Source organism: Haliotis asinina, chromosome 6, assembly GCF_037392515.1.
Source record: "Haliotis asinina isolate JCU_RB_2024 chromosome 6, JCU_Hal_asi_v2, whole genome shotgun sequence".
NCBI classification, from domain to species: Eukaryota; Metazoa; Mollusca; class Gastropoda; order Lepetellida; family Haliotidae; genus Haliotis; species Haliotis asinina.
In genome coordinates this window covers 38,582,094-38,604,835 of record NC_090285.1, presented here as the reverse complement: position 1 = coordinate 38,604,835, position 22,742 = coordinate 38,582,094, and the positions used below count along the sequence as shown (strand labels likewise).

The 22,742-nt window shown below is 39.3% G+C and overlaps 1 protein-coding gene across 3 annotated transcripts in view; it reads left to right on the top strand.

Annotated features, from left to right (window-relative positions):
- Positions 1-420: 420 nt before the first annotated feature.
- LOC137288167 (uncharacterized) overlaps positions 421-22,742 on the top strand; it is a 68,412-nt gene continuing 46,090 nt past the window's right edge. Inside the window, exons 1-7 of one of the 3 annotated variants that reach the window (XM_067820596.1) lie at positions 421-511; positions 3,189-3,303; positions 4,038-4,352; positions 15,486-15,809; positions 15,986-16,030; positions 16,507-16,627; positions 17,520-18,997. In XM_067820596.1, coding sequence (XP_067676697.1) covers positions 3,234-3,303; positions 4,038-4,352; positions 15,486-15,809; positions 15,986-16,030; positions 16,507-16,627; positions 17,520-17,973 — 1,329 coding nt within the window. In that variant the 5' untranslated portion in view covers positions 421-511; positions 3,189-3,233 and the 3' untranslated portion in view covers positions 17,974-18,997. Of the gene's footprint in view, positions 512-3,000; positions 3,304-4,037; positions 4,353-15,485; positions 15,810-15,985; positions 16,031-16,506; positions 16,628-17,519; positions 18,998-22,742 lie in introns of those variants that run through there. The other 2 variants (XM_067820591.1, XM_067820590.1) reach the window with 2 other exon arrangements.

Below are 22,742 nucleotides of genomic sequence, written 5' to 3'. Positions count from 1 at the left end.
TGCAGTTGTGAACCAATGACATGTCAACCATGGCTTTTTTGTCAATTTTAAATAGAAGACAAAAACATAACCGCTTTCTTCATGAGATTTTTTTTTCGAAATTACGTTTCTTTTGCTGTTCCGTGTATTTATGGCTACAGGTGCTCCGTATCAGACACACTTTAAGCAATGTTTTCAGAATCAATGCTGCTATTTACGTCAATGACGCGGAACCAAAGTGTCCTTACAACACGAGTCAGACAACTAAATGTTTTCGAAGTAATTTAATCTCATCTATGACAAATGGGTGACGTTACTTGCAAGCACAATATGTGCACCATATCACGTAATACCAACCTGGTATTGTCTGACTGTGCGTAATTTCCTGTCTCAATGAGACATCTAGTGTCGTTGTTGTCAAGGGAGTATATTACAACTGACACAGCATGGCCGTGTGTTACTTCCTTGTAGACGTACTGAACACGGAGAACTGAATGCTTGCACTACAAACGTGAATTCTCTTGGGTTTATAGTAAGTATGGCATGCACCTTACGAGAAGTGTACTCAGGTACAATTCAGTGAGGATGAACGTAAGTATGATCGACCTGTATGTGTGCGCAGTACGACCATTGGAAACATGTGATGCACTTGAAAACTGACAGGATAACTACATATGTGTGTCTGTTGACACGTACTCTATTCAGCGTACTATAGATGTATTGGGTCCCCTTTCACAAACCGATCTTAGCGCTAGGGTGATCGTAACTTCCATATTTTAACATGGACATACGACAGTCTCAGAGCTACGATCGCTTCGTGAAATGGGTCCCAGTAACAGTGTCCCCATGAAGAATTCCTGAAATAACGCCCTGTTGTTTTTGGCGAATTGTTTTAAGCCGCAACCAGCAATATTCTATATAACTATATGGCAGTGTCGGTAAACAATCGCATCTGGACTACACTATCCCGTTATCCCTAACATGAACATCGATCTACTTAACAGGGATATGGTGACGTGTCTACCCGATCACATTAGTCGCGTTTTAACACAAGCATGGGTGACTGAAGACCAATTCTATCAATCACCCCCAAGCCCGGTATCGACAAAGTCAGAACATGTATTTATGACAGTTTGGAACATTCACTATCTGCATTAATTCAGATATGTATTTCAGGTAACTAAAGGTGAATAATATCATTCTTCACAGTTTTGGACAAACGAATCCGGATTTCATGGATGGACATTCTGAGTGGCTCTTTCTGAATATGAACAATCTTCTTTTCTGTTTTAATACTAAGCCTCTATATTTTAATGCATTATGTTTAATCTACAAATTTATGTTGTACGGATTGTGTAGCTACCGATGTCAATCACATACTTGTCTGGTCCGGATATATTTTGTACAGATCACCACCGAATAGCTAGTAGAGAAGCTGACAGCGGCGTTAAACCCCAAACAAAATTAACAAACACAGACCATGCTTTATGATATCCATTTTCAAAGAAACAGCCTGTTGTAAAGCGGTGCATTTAATGACAAACGCATAGAACTGCACATTTATAGTCTGGTGCATTATGAACATTTTACTGATATAGGGGCGCTCACAATAATTTCTGTTTACGCATGCGCAGTAGATAAATGATATTTTGCCTTTTTTGGTTACTATTCTTGCTTTGGGACTCCCATCAATACCTTACTGGGTCGACATTTTTTTTTTCAAATACTGACACAAATTAAAGGATCACAACGTGAAACACATAGTTGAGTCAATGTTATGAACACCAATGTTATGTTCTCGAACCGACACATGTAAGTGAGGACTGTTCGCAAATCCTGACAAAGTTTCAGTGCTAAGTGTAGTGTCGTTCAGTAGTGGATATACTGTTCACCTTCCTTTGGTATCCAGCCCAATCAGTTGTAGATGGGAGTTCGGGCTGTGCATTATCTCCCTGATCTCCCGGAGTGATGGAAGCATCTGCGTGTGTTCTTGGGATGAGTTTTTCTTCGCAAATAATCTCAAATACAAATGACTGAACACAGAAAGAGAAAAAAATCACAAAGCATCCTGCCATGATGACAGGGAATGATCAATTTCCATGTAGTGATCTTATTTCGTGTGAGTTTGAAACTCAGGGGGGTTCTAAGCCTTCATCTCTGTCAGTGATCTCATCCAAATGGTTTTGGATACTCCTGCTGTGACATCTCTTTGGAGCTCGTTCAACGTAGACATATGGGTAAGGCTCTGCCCAAATACATTGATAAATCTACCTTATCTTCATTGCAAAGTATTGAAGATAATGATGGGATCTGAAACTGTCAATGTGGCTTATTTATTGCAATAAATTCAAGATGCATTTGGGCGATGCATTATTCTAGTAATGTCACAGCGGGGAACGCCACAAATAGGTTTCACGTATTATACACATGCGGGGAATCGAACCCTGGTCTTCGGCAAGACGAGCGAACGCTTTTACCACTAGGCTACCCCACCGTACCTGTCTAATCAGAAATGCGCGGTGTCTCGCGGCGGTATTATTGAAATATTACTAAAGGGAGCTTAAAGCCATACTCACCCACTCTAGATATGACCAGTTGGTGGTTTGTTTGCACACGTCCCTCTGCCAGTGATGACACAAATTGCACTCACTTAAAACATTAATACATGAGTTCTGTGGTATGATACCAGTTGCCATTTGGTTTATAATCAATACTACACACGAAATCAAGTGAAATTTTAGATTATTAGTGAGTAGATTATTAATGCACCACAAATATCTAACTTCAGATTGAAAATAGAACATTGGCTTGAGAAAATTTTCATACAAAATCCTCTCCTTGTCTTTATTGCCGTGTCGCGTTTACAAAAATAAACGGAGTGTAATGTTCAATGCCCAATGAGCTTGGGGAATTTCGTGCTTTTAGAGTGAACCCGGACCTCCCTTCACAAAACACTGACGTCATCCTTAGTCACTAAGGTTATCTTAGTGCAATGTTAAAGAATAGGAGTTACGGTTAACCTTACTAAGAGCTACTTCGTGAAAGGAACCCCAGGACAACAACTGTGGGATTAATTCTAGGTGGACTGTCTATCACCCATGATTATATTGTGCTGACACTCATCTATTCTTTTGTATTGCATGACCTACCTACTCAGGTATGTTTCACCAGGAAGTTATTTTTTATGATGCAAACCTCCCCCATTTTAGATCTGTCAATGTGGGCGTATCAAGTCAAACTGAACTGTGAACGTTATGGCGAAGTCTGTGATCTTCTGGATATATGTCACACATTTTTGCTACCTTCTTCGGCCAGTTCGTACAGGTGAGACATTATGTGTAGAAGGGAAATGCTTTGCGTAACCCGAATAAAACTTTTCAATTACACATAGCAACGTTAACGTTACATACTTTGTGCATTTAATCACATGTATGCTCTGTATGGAAAGATGCAGATGCAGGGAACGTGCGTACTTTTTACCTGTAAGGTTCCATGTTAGGTGTAATGGTTGCTGTGGATTGAGAAATGTGTAGCTGCACTTGAGTTCCTGAGTGTTGCACGTTGAGTACATTTTATAAACGTAGCGTATGCTATCTAATGTAATATTATAATTTAAAAAAGAATTAGCTAGATTTAGAATAGTGCTAGATCATAAATGGAGGGTCAGGCAAACTCGGGAATAAGAAACACCAAAAGTAATATGTCCGATAGTAAGAGCCGAAAACGAATTTTCCAGAATATTTTGTTGGTGAGTAGGCTCAGTAGTTGGAACGGTGAACCAAATGAACGTGCGGTACGTGATGAGCATTAACTTGGACACATCCTTCTTGTTTTCGGTGTTTCATTCAATATACACACACCGTTGTACTATAATCGTTTGAAGGTAGATCACCATACTAGGGACCATGGGGACTTACAGTAACTTTGCTTCCTGCATGGACACCTCAATCAGAGTATAACAGAGGCAGCGTTAAGGACAATATAGAGAGGAACACCATAATTCGGTATATAACATTCAACAGTGCATAAACGTTTGTTGTGTCTTGTTGTCTATATAGGTACAACATACACCAGTAGAGCATGCTATGGATCCGATCCACCCTGTGTTCAACACAGCATCAACTGCAGTGACACCCAGAAGATCGCCATTGTTGACGCCTACTATACTAGCAACACAGAGTGTGGTGCAGGTGTCTCTGATTGCAGCACTGTGAATCTGGACAATATAACAGAAAAGGGGTACCACAGTTTCAACAAAACCGAGCTGGACTCCCTCAACAAAATCTGCTCAACAGGATTCCAGTGTGTGTATCCTGCTCCCTGGCGGGGTGCAAGTCGTACATTCTCTGTTGTGAAATATCAGTGCACTGAAGGTAAGTGTATAATATGCGCATGTGCATATAATGTATGTAACTATATAGCCTGAGGCTTGCCACTTCTCTGTTTAAAACTTTAAAAGATCCATGAGACCTTAACATGCACCAGGTGAGGAGAATACACAAGCGTCGTTTGATTTCAGACAGTTGGTGAATCAGGTTGTTTGGCCAAAATGAAATTTGGATGTAGCTTTTCGAAGGTTTAATTATTGGATCATTTATACGGCGTACCAAAATTATTGTCATGAAAAAAATATGTGTTTTTCAAAAAGCAATTTAAAATAGCGGAAAATGTTAAACTACAAACCTTCAGCAAAATACCTTGAGTTAATGAGCAAAGATGTCATAACGTGATCTGAAGTGAAACAAGCTGGTAGACCTGCTGCTAATTTAGAGTTGCTAACGTTCTCGAAGGTAACGACAGACAATAGCATGCGTGAAAAGGTTGAACTTCACGCATTGGCTTACACACATTCGTCAGTACCAATGTCAACCCCTGGGTTGTCAAAACAAGCAAACTAAGCGACAAAATCCAAGGGGAACTGTCAAGTAATGATGATCAGTCTGATGTCAGCACAGAAACTAATGAAAACAGATTGCTTAATTTTCTAATTGTGAGTAATACCGAATTCTATTCGCTTACATACAGCTTGAAGGATGAGGACTATTTTATAGATACGCAACTTCTTTATTTTGAATTAGCAACGTTTCGACAGATTCTAATCCCGTTGTCAAGTAAGTGATATACGGGGAGTAATTAATATATTAACTATCGTTATTGAAACATGTGGGAGAGGATCCGTGTCGTGTTATTATTTCGGAAACTACCTGTTATATATGTACTACTGTATGGTCGGTATTCTTGTTTTTCTTCCATGGCCGAGATTTTTGTTTAAATCGCTCTAAATTAGCTGAATTAAGTCAAAATGAGTTGAATTTTGTGATATGATACTTATGACTATGCCCTCATTTGACGACCTCCAAAACATGGAAAAACACAATTTTGAGTAAAAGTTAATATCCTCGTCCATGGGCCAAAATGGTTTCAACCCATGGGCGAGATTTCTTAACATCGCTCTCAATTAGCGGAAATAAGTCAAAATGAGTTGAATTTCGTGGTGTGATACTTATAAACACACTTTCATTCATTTACAACCTCCAAAACATTAGTTCTGACGAAATTAAACATTCTCGGCCATAGGACAGACAGACAGACAGACAGACAGACACACACACACACACACACACACACACACAACAGATGAGGGATGAGGCGAGAATGAGTTGTTTATAAATTAGATTCTGCTCTAATTCTCCTCGATCAACCGAACATAACATATTTATTTTGTATAACAAACACACAACTTGGGTTATGTCTACAGGCGAGCAGGTTTATTTATAAAGTACACGTTCAGTGATGTTTTCGCGATATATTGGAAACATTAGCAGGATATAAGGAAATGTGTTAACATAAACCATATATATATTTATATATTACATTTTATATATGTATAAATATACAAAATGTTAGAAAATTGATGATACTTATCTGACAGATCCAGGATATCGTCACAGTCTGGCCTGCTCCACCGTCCGTTCGTGGTGTGCATATGGGTCTGTCACATCACAGCTACATACAAACCTCACTTTTCCAAAAAGATTGAGCATACACACAAGTAACACACGGTTTTAAACGCCAGACAGCATTATCTTCCATACGGAATCATTAAATCGATGCATATAAAACTGCTCGCCTGCACAGTGCGAAGACCTCGAAAGATTGAACATTCCTTTTCAGACACAAAGAAACCTCTCTCACGTGACTTCGTGACACCACTTTCACGTGCAACTCAACACTGCTGCCTTAGCCAAACCTTTACCGTATTTTACCCAAAATAAATTCATTGAAGTTTAATTAGATATTTTAGATGGAAGCCGGAAGAAAATATAGATGGTTTATAAACAAGGAAACAAGGGATGTTGATTGGCAGCCAGTAGGGAGTATATGAGATCTAACAGTAGCTATATAAACTGGATAGACAAATAATAAATTGTGTTTTCTGAAGGTGGAATTACTCAATCTCCGGGGGTTCAAATGGAGCAGACTTGAACAGACGGTCTGAGAGGCTGATGTCACAATAGTCTGACTATCATAAGTTGTTTGCACAGACATAGGTTGTTTGGATTTAGTCCAAGTTAATCCGAAACATAGGCATGAAACCGACACTGATGTGGGTTACCTTGAGACCGCATTTGAATCACTTCAGGACTTTTCAGGATTTTTGATTGGATCTGTCACTCAGTGCAGGATTTTGAAGATGAAACACGATCACTGCAGTTTACACATTTAGGATTTTTGTAGGAGTCAGCATCTTCATGATCCTCACTGCAACGATCACAACTATGAACATTTCGGCATGATTTTGAGCCACGTACAAACCTCTGACATGTATTACATTGGAGTGGTGTCGGGATGTACACCTCCACTCCGATATTGAAATCACCAGCTTTTATTGATTTAGGGACTATGCTCCGTGAAAAAGTAAACACATATGTGTCGCTTGGAACGGTTCTACTATCATATTTCTTGACTGTGAATCGCATTACATATGTGACATTTTGATCTTTAAGTTCTTCAGTGATTTCCTCCACTGACATTTCCGCCAAACAACGGGCTCTGTCCAGAGCAATTCCTCTACTCCAGTTGTGTATTTTCTGTTCTGTGACCTTAACGCTGACATTTGCAAATTGGTGTTGTTGCAATATATTAATTGACTGTTTTACTTGCACATTCTACAAGGAGCTAGACCAGTGAAGGTCCCGGGGTAGAATAGGCCTTCAGCAACCCATGCTTGCCATAAAAGGCGACTCAGCTTGTCGTAAGAGGCGACTAACGGGATCGGGTGGTCAGGCTCGCTGACTTGGTTGACACATGTCATCCATTCCCAATTGCGCAGATCGATGCTCATGTTGTTGATCACTGGATTATCTGGTCCAGACTCGATTATTTACAGACCGCCGTCATATAGCTGTAATATTGCTGAGTGCGGCGTAAAACTAAACTCACTCACTCACTCACTTCAAGGAGCTGACCACCTCGGAGACACACGGCATTTTTTACTTCTTCACATATGGATTGAATAGTCTTAGAAATCCAAAAAGTATATAATTCGAGGGGTTCACAATTTCTAGTCTCAATGAATAATTTCATAATGTTTGTCTACTTGACCTGTTCTTTTGGAACTGAAATATCTCCAGCCTCCAGACGCCTTTTCTTGTTAACTCTAGCGGAAACAGAATGTATTTGACTCATGATGTATCTGAGATGTTCGGAACCCTAGCGCAGCGGATATCCAGCATGCAAACACCAGGGATACATGAGTGATGTACTGCAGTGAATACGACATAAATATATTTGCATACCAAGTATAATGTCAAGATGGTTCGGCTCTAACAAAAACTAGGAGAATTTAGAGGTCGACATCACCAGACTGGCCCATGATTATGAGCCATTGCCATCTGACATAGGACTCTAGGCAAACAAATAGTGCATAATTTTTTATACAAACAAACATTTCACAAATACACAATAACATGCAATTGGTGCAATACGAATGTTGCGCTGGGCATGGCGTGATCAGCCGATTTATAGAACCAGGACCCCCGTCTAGATAAAGTCAGGACCAAAATGGTGTGTTGAGAAATAGGAACAGAGGAGGTGGCTCGCCACGGGTGCCTATAACAAATAAAGCATTTGGGTGACGGAGCTGAAATCCACTGTATCACAAAACACGTACGAACACATCATCGTTAACTGTCTTCGCAGGACAATATTTAATCTCCTAAAATAAGTGCGATTTCATGGACATGAACTTATCAAACGCTTTTTTCGGTTTTTTCCCCCGAATACAGCAATCTTCTCAAACGCATGTGCAATTGTTAGTTAAACCAATGGGTATCCTCTCAGCCAATTGAAATGAAAGGGAATTAAGTGTTGATCAAAGATCACCGGAAGGTTTAGTCTGAAGCTGAAGATGTGTAGGACGGACTTTGTCCGTTTTAATGTCAAGGATGTGGAGGATAATGTCCAGGGTCGTAATTTGTTTGTTTGTTGACTTGTGTGTGTGTTTGCCCGGAAGAGGCGGAAGGCAGGGGGAATTTGCCCTTGATGCCAAAGCATTACTTTACATTGTGTACGAACAGTGGTGTATTTCATCTAGACACTTCAAGAATGCATATGTACCGATGCTATGTTTAAGATCAGCGTGACCCTGATGGGAATGACAGTGCGGCTGTTGGTGGGGCTGTGGTATCTGTCTTGGTCGTCGTGTTTACCGTATTAGCCATCGTGTGGTATCTACGAAAACGGTAAGGCTCATGTGTATATTGTTTTAGTTGCAATATGTACTACTAAGTCTTTTGAATGCATTTTACATACGTTTAAAGAATACCGCAACGTATCCTTTGACATTATTTTAACAAAGGTGCTTTGAACACAACAGATAACTTTGGGCAACAGCTGCTTCTTGGAAATAACGTGATCCGCTTCACGGGGAACAGTGAGTGAGTGAGTGAGTGAGTGAGTGAGTGAGTGAGCTCTAACGCCGTTGTTAGCAATGTTCCGGCAACATCACCAGAAACGGTCTTCACCCACGTGGGGAACTGACCCGGGGCCCTTGCTTAGGCCTTCGTTGAACAGGGGATGTGATCACTCGAATTTAGTTGCTGCGGTTGTTTTTTTTAACTTTTTTTTTCTATCCTAAATGCAAATATGACAAATGATGATGATGATATATGTACTTTAATCTGTAGATTATTGTGCACAGTTACATTACAACTGTAATTGGCTTTATGTTCTATTTCAGGAGACAGGGAAACAATAAAAACGATAAGGGGCCCCCATGTCAGGATAAAGAGGCTAAAAGAAAACCCCCTGATATCTCACAGAACCATTACCAGGAGACAGATGACTCAAACATACACGGACTTTCGAATAATTATGACTGTGCTACTACTAATTGTATGCCGGCTTCACCAAATACACATACCTACTTAACTATCGAACCAGTCACTGAATCACATGTACAACAGAATCCTGCTACTATATCCAAGGAACATGATTATGACCACATCGGAGACAAACCTCAAGTCTCAAGCAGCAACTACGACACCACAGCCTCAGTTGCCCAGTCACTTGGAACTCGGGCATGTTATCCAGAAGATGACTACGGTTACAATCACCTCCAGGAAGCACAATGCACTAAAACAGTTCAGAATGACTACGACACGGCGGCTACTGCAGGCAAGACATGAATCTGAATTCGCCTTGTGATACTGCAGGGAAACTGGGAGATCGTTCCCCTGACTATTCCCTTGCAGAACCGTTGCGATAACTGCTTCTTTTACAAACGTTTAAACTGCCAGTTGCTTCAACGTTCGACCTACATGTATTCTGTGAGGAGAGATGTGACATATCAGTTTATCTGACTTTGGAGACATGCAATATTCTTTTCTCTTGGGTGAGCAATGTGTTTTACAACAAGGTATACGCACTGAACGGCTAAAAATGTCGAAACAGGTAACCAGTCAAACTAAGTTAATTCAAACACATATAAATAACATAATAAATATCGGAGATTTCAAAATTATCATGTTTCGTCATCAATACAGTTGTTTCATCATTTGCAGCTGATGACGGACAATCTGCCAATTTCGCCTCAACGGCAGTGTTTCATAAATTACGAGGCCGGTCAATTGTGCTTTGAGTCGTTGCTGCAGGCGCTATATTGTTCAAACATGACCAGAAACAAACACTAACAAATGTGCGATGGAAGATGAGTGTTCTAAGTGATTTCTCGACCTTGAAAAAACGTCAAAATCAAGAATTAGCTGAGCTGGATATCGGCGCATGATGATGATGATGATGATGATGATGATGATAACCCCTACTCATCACCTACTGTCTAGAAGTTTTACCTGTGAGTCTTGTGTATGATAATCTCTCGGATCTGCACTGCGTTAGAACTGTTTCTCTGCAAATCGTACAGCGAAGCTCAAACACCCCCACATCTCTTCTAACGGAAATGCTGTATCTGGAAAGCCTTATCATATATAGTCAGACGTTTCAACATTTTCTTGGAATCATTTATCTCCGGGAGCTCGTAGCAAAGATGCAACCAGTGGAATTATTGGAACCATTCTTGAGTCTGCGCTAATGAGGCCTGTCATGTTAGTCTCTGTAACCTTGTTTTGCTTGACCGCAGACCTCTCAGATGTCCATGGCTCCCGTTGCGCAAGCCAATTTGCGATATGGGAGACAGTTTACTTCCAGTACCAGATTTCCGACAAGCGAACTTTCAAGAACCAATTCTGGTTCCAAATTGCGCGACCGCCCAATATGACTGTAATAGAACAAGCATTTTCCTGGAGATCGTTCTGTAAGTGAATCGATATACATATTTGACAAAGTATAACGATTAAAGTGTCTATCCTTATATTTGATGGCTCCATAGGGTAACATGTTTAGAGTATATTCGTTTAGAATAACTTCTATATATTTAGCAAACTGCTGGATACCTTGAGGTAGGAGCAGCTAGAAAAACTCTATGCCGCAGTGCATCGCCTATCTTTAATTATACTTCTTTTTGTTTAGCTCACTCTCACTACACATACGGCTTCAGCTTGCAGAAGTACGCATCCAATGCTTTACCTGACATGAGCACAAACACTCATGGACAAAATATCAAGTTGAACGCATTCACCTCCATCGTCATGCATTTCTGCCAGAACATAATGCAGCTTGTTTGCACGACATGGGAGATTCGTACTTATTCATCCTTATTCTGTCCTCAAGCTGGTTTTGTGATAAACACGCTGTCGTGTGTAAACCACAATCATATCTTTACAGCATTGTACACAATAGCTATACACTTTCTTGTCAGATGTCCTTATAAGTAAAAACCTAATGGGTTAGCCGATGTGGGTTATTTGTCATGTTGCATACATCTATACAACTTCCTTGTAGACGACTTCGAAATGTGGATTGTATGTCAATAAGACGATTAGGCATGTTTTGGCGTTTGTTTTTTTTTTTTTGAGATCAATTGCAACTGGAGACTAGTCGTTTAGTCATTTAATAAGGTCAGTTAGCATTTCACTGGGGTGCTTTGGTTGGATTGATGTTCAACGCTACTCAACAATATTCCCACTATATGGCGTCGGTCTGAAAATAATCCAGTCTGATTTATAGCCCAATTTTAGGGTATTGTGGCCTAATGATGTCTGCATACATGAGTTCATCCTCCAAAAGCGAGTTCCCCGATTTCGCTATCTAACCGACGATTCACACATTAGAATTATATCTGGTACCATACCATCTACATGGCGATCCATAGGCGTAGGAATCAAGCAGACATAACAGTTTCTATTGAACAACCAATCATCCTTTGTCCATCAACGACAAATAGGCGTTATTGGACATTACTCCAAGCTATTCCAGATTGCCAAAATGTTTGATTCACTAGTGTCGTTTACATGTCACAAATCACTGTTTCAGCTGCAGACACAACATGCGAAATAAGATCATTATACACCATCAAAGAGTGCCCCAGGGCTACATGATTTCACAATCTAGATTCATGCAGTAGGCCTGGAGGTAAACATGGAGACCGTAGACACGACTTCAAGGCCTGTGGTACTAAACTATGGCCACGTAGGACAGTCCATATTGTCCGGTATCTAATTGATTGTCATTATTGATCTAAACAACATCAGCAACAGCTCTTATTCAGGCATTATCATCCATGGATGGGGGTTATTCATTCATCAGGGTGTTTAGCAAAAACAATATGTAAGCGTCAAAGGTTGTGTGTGTAGTGTTCATTACGCCAACCCAAAATACCGAGGTTGTACAATACAATTTAGTTTTTCGGGAGGATAAGGGCGAAGTTGATTAGAGACGCCTACAAATGGCGAATGTCGGTTACCCGAGTTGACCAAGAGACACCTGCACAGGGGCGAATATCGGTAACTAGCTCACAAAGGCTCCACTTTCGACACCAGGCATGTAAATATTGATCTGACAACTGAAAGTACTGACAGGCATACTGGAGTTCGTTCCAGTGCTTAGGTTAACCTGGAACACTGTATTTGTTCACGATATGTGGTGAAGTTTACGAAGGAAATACAGCACATATATATTCTGCAGAGGACCTGCAGAACGTAGCTACCTGACACTTGATAAAACCATACGTAAGAGTATGTTGCTGAACACCTAGAAACCTAGAAAGATAGTCATCATGTGATATGAGACTGGAATCCACAAAAGTATGTAACGCCGGCATCTAAGGGACGCAACTCCAAGTGGCTAATTCAGGAACATGAGTCGGGTTCGCTCCATGTCAGCGTATAATAGCACAAAAGTTGCTAGTCATCTCTTCCCGTCAGTCATTAAAGCATATTAACCCCCTCTATGTTCAGCGACACGAACACATTTCCATCTTATTCCACATCAGGGGCGAGGCCAGTGATGTAGAGTATCCCCTATATATGTTACAATAATTGATTTGCTATGAGACGGTTGGGAAAAGATACTTTCACTACATTCAAGACCACACTTAGTATCACAATAGAAACGCAGAGAGAGGGCCACCACTGCAATAGATCGACAAACTAGATCCTGGTCCATGATGATGAGTAATACCTAACATAGGATATAGGACACACATCCTGTTTTACCAGGGATCACACAATGTAGATGATATGGTCTCTGGTTTCCCAGAAAGAGAAGGAGAAGTGAGACTGCATCGTGACTCGTGACTGACATCTACAGATGCATGATTCATTGTTTTCAGGGTAAACTATGACTATAATTCAAAATGCTACATATATTGTACAAAAAACGAGTATGCTTGCGCGCAACATGACGTCTAGCGTGATTAGGTTTGTGGATGCTGTTTCATGTTTGTGATTGCATCTAGTTAAATTTTATCTGACTGACAACCAAGTATAAACTGGCGGGTACATAAATGTATCCAGGTTATAAGACATCCTGGAAGGACGTTTCGATACATGGGAGACATGGGAGAGAGAGAAAGAGAGAGATAGAGAGATGCGTCGTTTGTTTATTTGTTGAATATGTATGTATGTATGTATGTATGTATGTATGTATGTATGTATGTATGTATGTATGTATGTATGTATGTATGTATGTATGTATGTATGTATGTATGTATGACTGTATGTATGACTATGTATGTATGTATGTATGTATGTATGTATGTATGTATGTATATATGTATGTATGTATGTATCTGTGTGTGTGTATGTGTATATGTACGTGTGTGTGTGTACGTTTGTATATGTATGTATGTATGTATGTATGCATGTATGTGTTTGTGCGCGTGCGTGTATGTGCGCTGCGTGTATTGTGCGTACGCAGGTAGACAGGTGGGTATGGATGCATGTATGGTTAAGATCACACAAGCAGATATAGTTATGAAGTCGGTCCGGGAATAACCCCCCAACAAGCAACTTACACGTTCCCGTTGAATAGGGTCGCCAGTTAGTAGTACTTTCTTCATATAGTTCCTGCACCATGGTATCTAACGTAAGGAAGTGAAATAAAGTCTTATCGGGTTTCTATTTATAAAAGAAACGATCATTACAATGATACTACCTGAGAGAGCACATTATCATCTCTGTGCTCACAGTAGGCAAGGTGATAAGTATCCTCTCTGTGAACAATGTTGTCGTCATGGTTGTCGTCACTGTATACATTTACCATTACTTTACCTCTTTACCTCCTGCTTGTCGATGCCTTGCACCTACTTCGTTTTGACTCCAGTATCATCTGGTTCTTTACTTCTGTACGATACCTGTCTTTCTCTGATGAAAACTGTAATAATTCTAGACTGAATGGAATCTTTTTACGCCAGGTTAATAAACACTTGAGAGTTTTTGCTCTTAAGTATTAGAAAGTTATAGCTTTCCGAATTTGATAAATAAGTCACAGAATGATATTACACTTCCATCACAAGATTGTCAATACTAAATGGTATCAAACTGTATCAGTCTTATCCAGGACAAATCATTTTCTCCATGCAAAGTCTAGTCAGAGTACTGGCTACTGGATGAATGTGTGTGCACTGCCAGGACATGATAGCCTGTGCGTCGTATTTAGTTACCTGAGTATTGCCGTGCGGTATTGTCTGCCCGTGTTTGTGAGTGAATACCTGGGCGACGTTTTCAACAAGGATGTGTATTACAGCTGACATCATAATCCAGCTACTTCCTGGTTGGCTTATTCTAATTTGAAGTGACTGTCTGTTCGAAGAACATGAACTATATCCGTACAAATATCCACTTCATTATTACCTTTGTCTGCCTCATACACATGGTCCCTAGTCCGGTGATGTACCTTCTGTATTTGGCGATCTAATCCTCAGTATGGTGATCTACCCTCAGTTGTTGGCGATCTATAGCCCGTGTTTTATATTGTATTGTCTTTTTATTCCATTTCTTATTCCACATATATTCCATTTCAGTGTCAAATGTTCTCGGCATGATATGGTTGAAATACTGCCGATGTGACGTTAAATATTACATCACTCAGTCACTGTTGGCGATCTGTAGCCTGGTTTTATATTGTATTGTCCAATAGCGATATTAGTTTTAACTTTGCACACTAGTATTAATTCAAGTGTGATATCTTAGTTGTTTGGCTGCCCTTCGTCGACAGGTTCTATAACATACATAGACTCCTTTTCAGCGTTAACTGTGCTCGTCACGATATGGCAGCAAAATTGCGGAGGTGACGTTAAATATTAACTCACTCACCTACCCATTCAAACACATATGAATGCCAACTTGTCCATGCGTGACAAATTACAAACAAAAACCTTAAGTAATATTTGACCTTGTGAGAAGTTTATGAGAGATTAACTATGTTGGTAGATTTGGGGAACCATTTAACTCTTATTTGTAACACCAGTGTGTTTCATATATGATTATGGAAGTGGACAAACGTGAGGAAAGTGCACAAACGACTTTTTGCATCTATCCCATAAACGACTAAGTCCATGTTCCACCCTGCCTTGACATTTGATGCATTCATATTCTTATATGTTTCAGGCACAACAATCACGAGTAAAGCATGCTATGGATCTTCTGATCCTAAGTGTACTTTTCACAACATCCAATGCAAAAGTCCTCAACTGATTGCCATCTGTGATGCTTACTACAGGAACAATACAGAGTGTGGACCACTTATCTCTAATTGCAGCCGAGTAGGGTTTGACACAGTGAAAGAACATGGATATTACATGTTCGGGAAGGAAGAGCTAAGCATTTTAAACGAGAGCTGTTCTACAAAGAGCATATGTATGTATCGTGCTTCGTGGCATGGCACTGTAGGACAACGTACATTCTCTGTCGTTAAATACCAGTGTGTTGACAGTAAGTTGCTGAGAATTTCATTTAGACGCTACGATAACAAAGAGATGCATTGTGCAACATGTAATAATCATCATATTATCCGTTAGAGGCAGTGTTTGGATTATTATCACATATTTGTTATACAGTGTTTCGATAAATGTGTCTGGCATTTCTCCCACCCGATTTTTATGTTCAAGGTCATCCAGTCATATGTATCAACACATCAACATTTGATCCTCACGGTAAGTACGCTTCATGTGTTCCAATAAAAAAGTATCTATAATGTGCTGTGAAGTCGTCTAACAAAACAAATCCGATTGAACAATCTCTGTTAGATGACTACCTATAAGTGGTAAACCCACTAACAGTTTCGGCATTTGAATGAGACTGACTTTTCTTAAAATTCATTATTCATCATTCGACTCGGCAGAGTCTTAATCCGCTTGATCGGGAAAAGCAGAATTTTGCCACACTGCTCTTTCCTTTAAGAACAAACCTATGTTTGTTCCTGGAAATGAGTGACGTTTGTTGTACGCGTAGTTTATAAACACTAATATTTTAACTGAAATAAATTACTTAAAACAACACTTGATTCAATACATACATGCTTTGGGAAAGTGGAAGAAGGATTTGGTGTAAAAACATTTGAATTGAGGTTCCATGTGTTTCTTGTATAATATTGTATCTCCGTTTATGTTACCATGATGCCTTGTTGGAGGACTGGGTGAACCTGATGAGGAAGCTGGTACAGATGTCGGTGCAGTTGTTGGTGGGGTCATAGCCTTAGTCTTTGCTATGGTGATCGTTGTAATAGTCACACTGTGGTTTTTACGAAAACGGTAAGTATTATAGTGACAGCTTCGGTTTAAATATAGTTAACAGAGTTGTGATGTGGAGTCTTACATAAGTATCACGTTTGAGTGACAACAACTAAATACTGCATTGTTGATCAGCAGCAGATAAATATTTAGACTTAGAAAGCCACTTATATAATATGAACAGCATTCCCAGCAACAATGGACATAATCGTAATCACCGGCATACACCAGCTCAAACTACAGCTTCAACATGGCAAAGTCCAAATCCTCTCTTGCAAACATAAGAATTACAAAGAGAGAAAACCCTCAGACACCAATAAAATGTGATGTCACTAACCAAGGATAAACTGAAAATTAAGGGTCGACTGAGTATTGACACCCGATTTGCCTATCAATCTCTCAACAAAGTCCATTCAGATGGTATATAAAAGGGCTTAATCCAGTTGGTGGTGTACTTCTTCGTATCTCGGCGTGAGAATCTACATCGATATTCTGCCAAGTTAAATGCAATAAACGAAAAGTTTTCCTTAAAGATGTCTGTCATACATCTTCATCTAGAATTCAAAACAACTGTGGAGGGTCATGAGTGATTAGAATCCATGTGTAATACTAAATGGTGTAGCTAATGTATCTTGCGAAACAAAGATTCGAAAACCAAAATATTATTTTGTAGGTAATAAACCTTTCGACTTTTAGCATGAATGAATGGTCATAGATAACAATTAGTGAGACGGCCATTCACTAAAGACTGGATATCTGGAATAAGTTAGCTACAGTCGTTTTTACGTTTTATGCCAAATTCAAATGAGATATGTGATGAATACACTTGTACAGTCGTGCATAATCCATGATATTTTGTCTTCACATTTCATTCCATTTCTGATTAGCCTTAGTCTGATTTTTCTTTCAAAAGGGTCAAAAGGGATGAGAAATTAACCAAACATCAAGAACATGAAACTCGAAGAAAATCCCACGATATCTCTCAGAGTCATTACCAGGAGATAGATGACTCACAGACACCCAGACGTCCGAGTAATTATGACTATGTTATTTCTGATGGTATTTCGGCTTCATCAGCTACACAAACTTATCTTACAATCGAACCAATCACTGGATCAAATGTACAACGGAATCCTGCTGTTACTTCCAAGGAAGACGATTATGATCACATCGGAGACAAACCATCTGTCCGTAGCAGCAACTACGACACCACAGCCTCGGTTGCCCAGTCACTTGGAACTCGAGCACATTATCCAGAAGATGACTACGGCTACAATCGTCTCCAGGAAGCACAATGCACTAAAACAGTTCAGAATGACTACGACGCCACGACGTCTGCAGGTAAGGCAGCTTGGAAGGAATGGTGACAGGATTCCGAGTTATGATACTGCAGGAAAAATGGGAGACTATGTCGTTGCAGGACCAATGCGATAACCGCATGTTTAACAAACGTTGAACTCACCAGTTGCTTCTACGTTTTACTTATATCTATGTTTGTTCTGTGTATCAAGAGAGTTGTGACATATCAGCTGATCTCCCCTTGGAGACATGCAGTCTGTTATTCTCTTTGTAGAGAAATGTTTTTGCAATAATGCATATACTTTGTACTAAATGTACAACTAATATAATATTTTGTGAACTATGGTGTTCCATATTGAACGATTTACTAATGGAATGAATGAATGAATGAATGAACGAAAGAATGAATGAACCGGTAGTAAATGTATTCATTATGAAAAAAATACATCCTTTTTTTTGTATGTTATTTTTTGGTATATTACAACATATTGTTATATACAAACATTATTTTGTGTTTGTAAACGGTTTCCTTGTAACCCCATGGTCGTTATGAATAAAACGTTTAGTTAGTAACAACATCATTACTACTTGCTACGAGAGTGTGTTTTCTGTAATTTGTATTATTTTTGATTGAGTGATAGTTATTACTGGGTCACAATGTTTTGAGTTTTGAGTGATAGTTATTATGGGTCACATTTCTTATCATCGATAAATAGAGTTTAAGTGGTACGCCTTTAAAGTAGCCCTTTAGATTTGCCTCCCTTTGGTGTGTTTTGATTGTTGGTAAACGCAGCCTATCGCAAAGATTCCATTCTTAGCTGGAATGCTCATGGATCGGATGTGTATACATAAGGCTGGTTGTTGTGTTGACAGGACACACACATACGGACTTATACTTAGAGTAATACCGGAGTGGTGTCATCATTCGGCTTATCTACATCATTAGTCAAGGCTGACCTACATTCCAGATCGCTAGCTGTGAACATTTAGTACTAGTAGCAGAACTGTTTCTCACTGAAAACAAAGACTGTGGTGAGTTGATGTTACATTTGTGACCCATTACTTAAGATTTAACTCAGCAGTATTGTACTAAAAACCTCTTTTGTGAATCGTTGTATCTTGCTCTTTGATCAATACATACTATTAAATATATATATATATATATATATATATATATATATATATATATATATATATATATATATATATATATATATATATATATATATTAGACTTGTCTCTGTTATATTTTGCTGGTTCTGAGGGGATTTCTCATACTTTTTGTCACGGCAAATCATTAACCGTAACAAACATAGTATTTAATTTTAAAGCTAAACGATAGGTAATGCCACCACGCAAAAACATAATAAAATAGATTTGTCTCTATTCAACAGAGTAAAGTAATTACAGATTCCTCATTTCTTTTTTGTTGAATACAAAATATATCTGTTTCTATTTTATTTATTAAAGGTCACATGCAACCAAAAAATTAAACATAATTATAGCACAATTATCATTTATTCATGGCATATAATATACATTGCAAATTGTTAAAAAAAACAACAACAAATAAACAAAATTATAAGCCTACAATCGAAATTCAAAAGTGCAATATTTTGGACTTGGGCTTACTTCCCCGAAACGAAGCCCTCGGGAGACAGAACCCAGTGATAGAGGGTGGATGTGCACTCAAGTGTAACGACGACTTCCAAGTGGCTGGTTTTTTTTGCTGATACGCTGAGGGCTCATTGTGTGTACAGAAAGATGATCTGTTTGATGGACATTTTAGAAGTATGACGAGTCACAAGAAATTAAGACTCTTTATGGACACTAGAAGAAGTTGTTATCCATTAGGAATGTATATAGAGATGTTTTGTAAGTACATGTTCTCTGAATTGCGTTCGATCCGATCAGAAATGTAGAGAATCGTTCGAACCCAGATTCCATCGCGAAGTTCCATTTTCAACTTTATAGGTTGAATTGGCATTTTTGATGATTTGTTTCGATAAGTGCACACCGAAAGGTATCAGAATGTGCAAAGTATTTTACGTTGCATGTGACATTTAAAGACCGAAGCCTTGATGGTGATGACGCTCACACACACACACACACACACCCACGACCCCACACACACACACACACTCACTGACTCACTCACTGACTCACTCACTCACTCACTCACTCACTCACTCACATCTCTTCCAAAGGCAATGCCAGACGTTTCGGCATTATTCTTGGTATCTTTTATCTACGAGCACACGTTATAAAGATGCAACCACTGGAATTAGAGGAACCATTCTTGAGACCGATGCCTGTTCCTTTAGTCTCTGAAATGTCGTCTTGCTTGTCGCATGACCTCTCATGATGTTTTTGATTATAGGCTCTGTACGTCTCACGGGACACTACTTCCGGTACTAAGCTGGATCATGGCTCCCATTGCGTGCTAATTTGTCATATGCGAGACGGGACCCAACTTACTTCCAGTACCAGTTTAGGAACACGCGATAATTCAAGACCCAGTTCTGATTCCAAATTGCGCGACCGCCAGATATGACTTTAGTAGAGCGGGCATTTTGCTGGTATAGATGCTTTTGTAAGTGAACTGACATATACATTTGGCAAAGTATAACGATTAAACTGGCTATTCTTAAATGTGATTTCCTTCCTGCATGGACCCTAGCTGGATGTACAAAAACAGTCATCATCCCTTCAGCAATTAAGACAAATCTAGCCATACAGTAAACGATATGCTTGACTGTGATTCTTTCATCACAAGGAATACAAAACGGAGGATCCTCACCTTTAAACAAATATTTTTGTGTATATCTTGTGTGGCCAATACGACATCGTCTTAAAATAACCTCTTCAAATCTGGACTGAGAACCCAAGTAGGTGTAACCAATATACGGTTTTATTTCGTGTAATTTATTTATACCTACTTGGGTGTTCCACGTCTTCTGCATCAGATCACGGATGTAAGTTCTAATGCTAGCTATGTAATCAGAGTATGGAATAAGAAGTGGAGTCACAGATTTGTTGAGTGTTGTCTTCGCAGCAAGGTCGGCCATTGTGTTGCCAGAAATGCCTACGTGGCCGTATTTGCCAGTAGCAATATCATTATGCAGTTCAATAATTTCTATTAAAAGTGGATATTTACATGATACATTTTAAAGGCCTGAAGACAAGAGAGAGAGTCTGAATAGATAATGTTAGGTCAACTTGTGGCCTAACCAATTGCCAAGGAGGAGAAGAAAGAAAACGGGAAGGCGATATATTTTCAAGCTCAATGCCCGCAGAAGAAATAAATGGTTTAATTCTGTGCCCTTGAGACTTTGTGTTAAACAAATCCTCACAAAGCGGACTGAACACACAGTTATAGGCAGCGTTAGATTCATTAGAATATGATTTAGTAATGTATTGTAAAGACAATTTTATACGACGATGTCTAAGAGATGGTTCATCGGCCTCAATGTAGAGACTGTCAATAGGTGAAGTTCTGAAAGACCCAAGACAAAGTCCTAAGCCTTGATGGTGGACAGAATCAAGAAATTTAAGGTTGCTTTGCAATCCTCTACAGTTCCACTGTACTATGTGTTTGGAGGACATTATCTTTTAGGTGGGTTGATTGGGGATCTACCACGCACCTTTTTGGAGGGCGACAAGCTATGTGCCCGAGGATGGATGTTATTAGATACATCCGTATCTTCCAGTGATCCAAACTTATTTAAAAGTTTCATCTTGTCTGATCCTTTAGGGGCTCGATTAGTTCTTAATGTATCTGATCTAGATTTGATTGTTGGTTTTCCATCCAGTCTGTTTCTCAATTGGCTGAGATTGCGATCGAGGTTGCTGGGAGAGGTTCTTCTGAGCTGGAAGTGATTTCATATCTGCAAACAGTCGGTCTCGATCTCTTACAATACCTTTACTGATGTTCAGAGTCCTATATGCGGAGTCCTTAATCGGAACTCCAACAAACATTTCAGTGTACAGCAGATTGGTTGTTGTTGTTTTCTATTACATTCGAGCAACAGCGATCCTGAGCGCAAGCGTTTCATGTCTTTAATTTCCCCTGCTATTCAGTGGACGCCTTTTAATATAGCAAACGGATTCAGCTTTAATGGAGTTTGATCCAGAGGCTCAAGAATTAGGAAATGAGGCCAATAATCAACGGATTTCCAAGGTCGTTTTGCATCAAAATCATTGTCAAATGGACGTTTGGGTTTTTTTGTTTTGTTTTTTTTGTTTGGGGTTTGGTATTCCATGCTAAGTGGTAATGATTCGTCATCCGAGCTCCACACACACCACGGACAGTGCTAAAAACAAGCCGATATCCAGCTTGCAGCACCAAGGATACCCGGATGATATACTCCAGGTGAAAAATTATAAGATTAATAGTTCCATGGTCCATGAGCCACTGCCTTCTGGGCATACGACTCTAGGCAAAAACATACATAAAATGATCCATTTGAAATAACAATCTCAAAATAGTCAAGCATGAAAAATCAAATTATCAGTTTCATAAATTGTGAGCATTACATATAGTCTGGTTCATAATTATTGAGAATTTTTCTTCTTACTTTGAGCTATCCTAACACCTCAACTGATTCACTGATACTTAAAACTAAGTAATGGTATAAGGGGGGTAACTCATCTTGGCCTACTGAGTATAGTACAATTAGAGTTACCTCCCCTGAATTTGTAGCAGACGTCATTTTCCTCAGCACTGTCAACAATGTCTGCTGAAGATAAAAGAAGGTTGATTTTTGAGTTGTGTAATCAAGGAATTGATGATGTAAATACATTGGCAGAGAGAACAGGAACTCCTCTTTCTACTGTG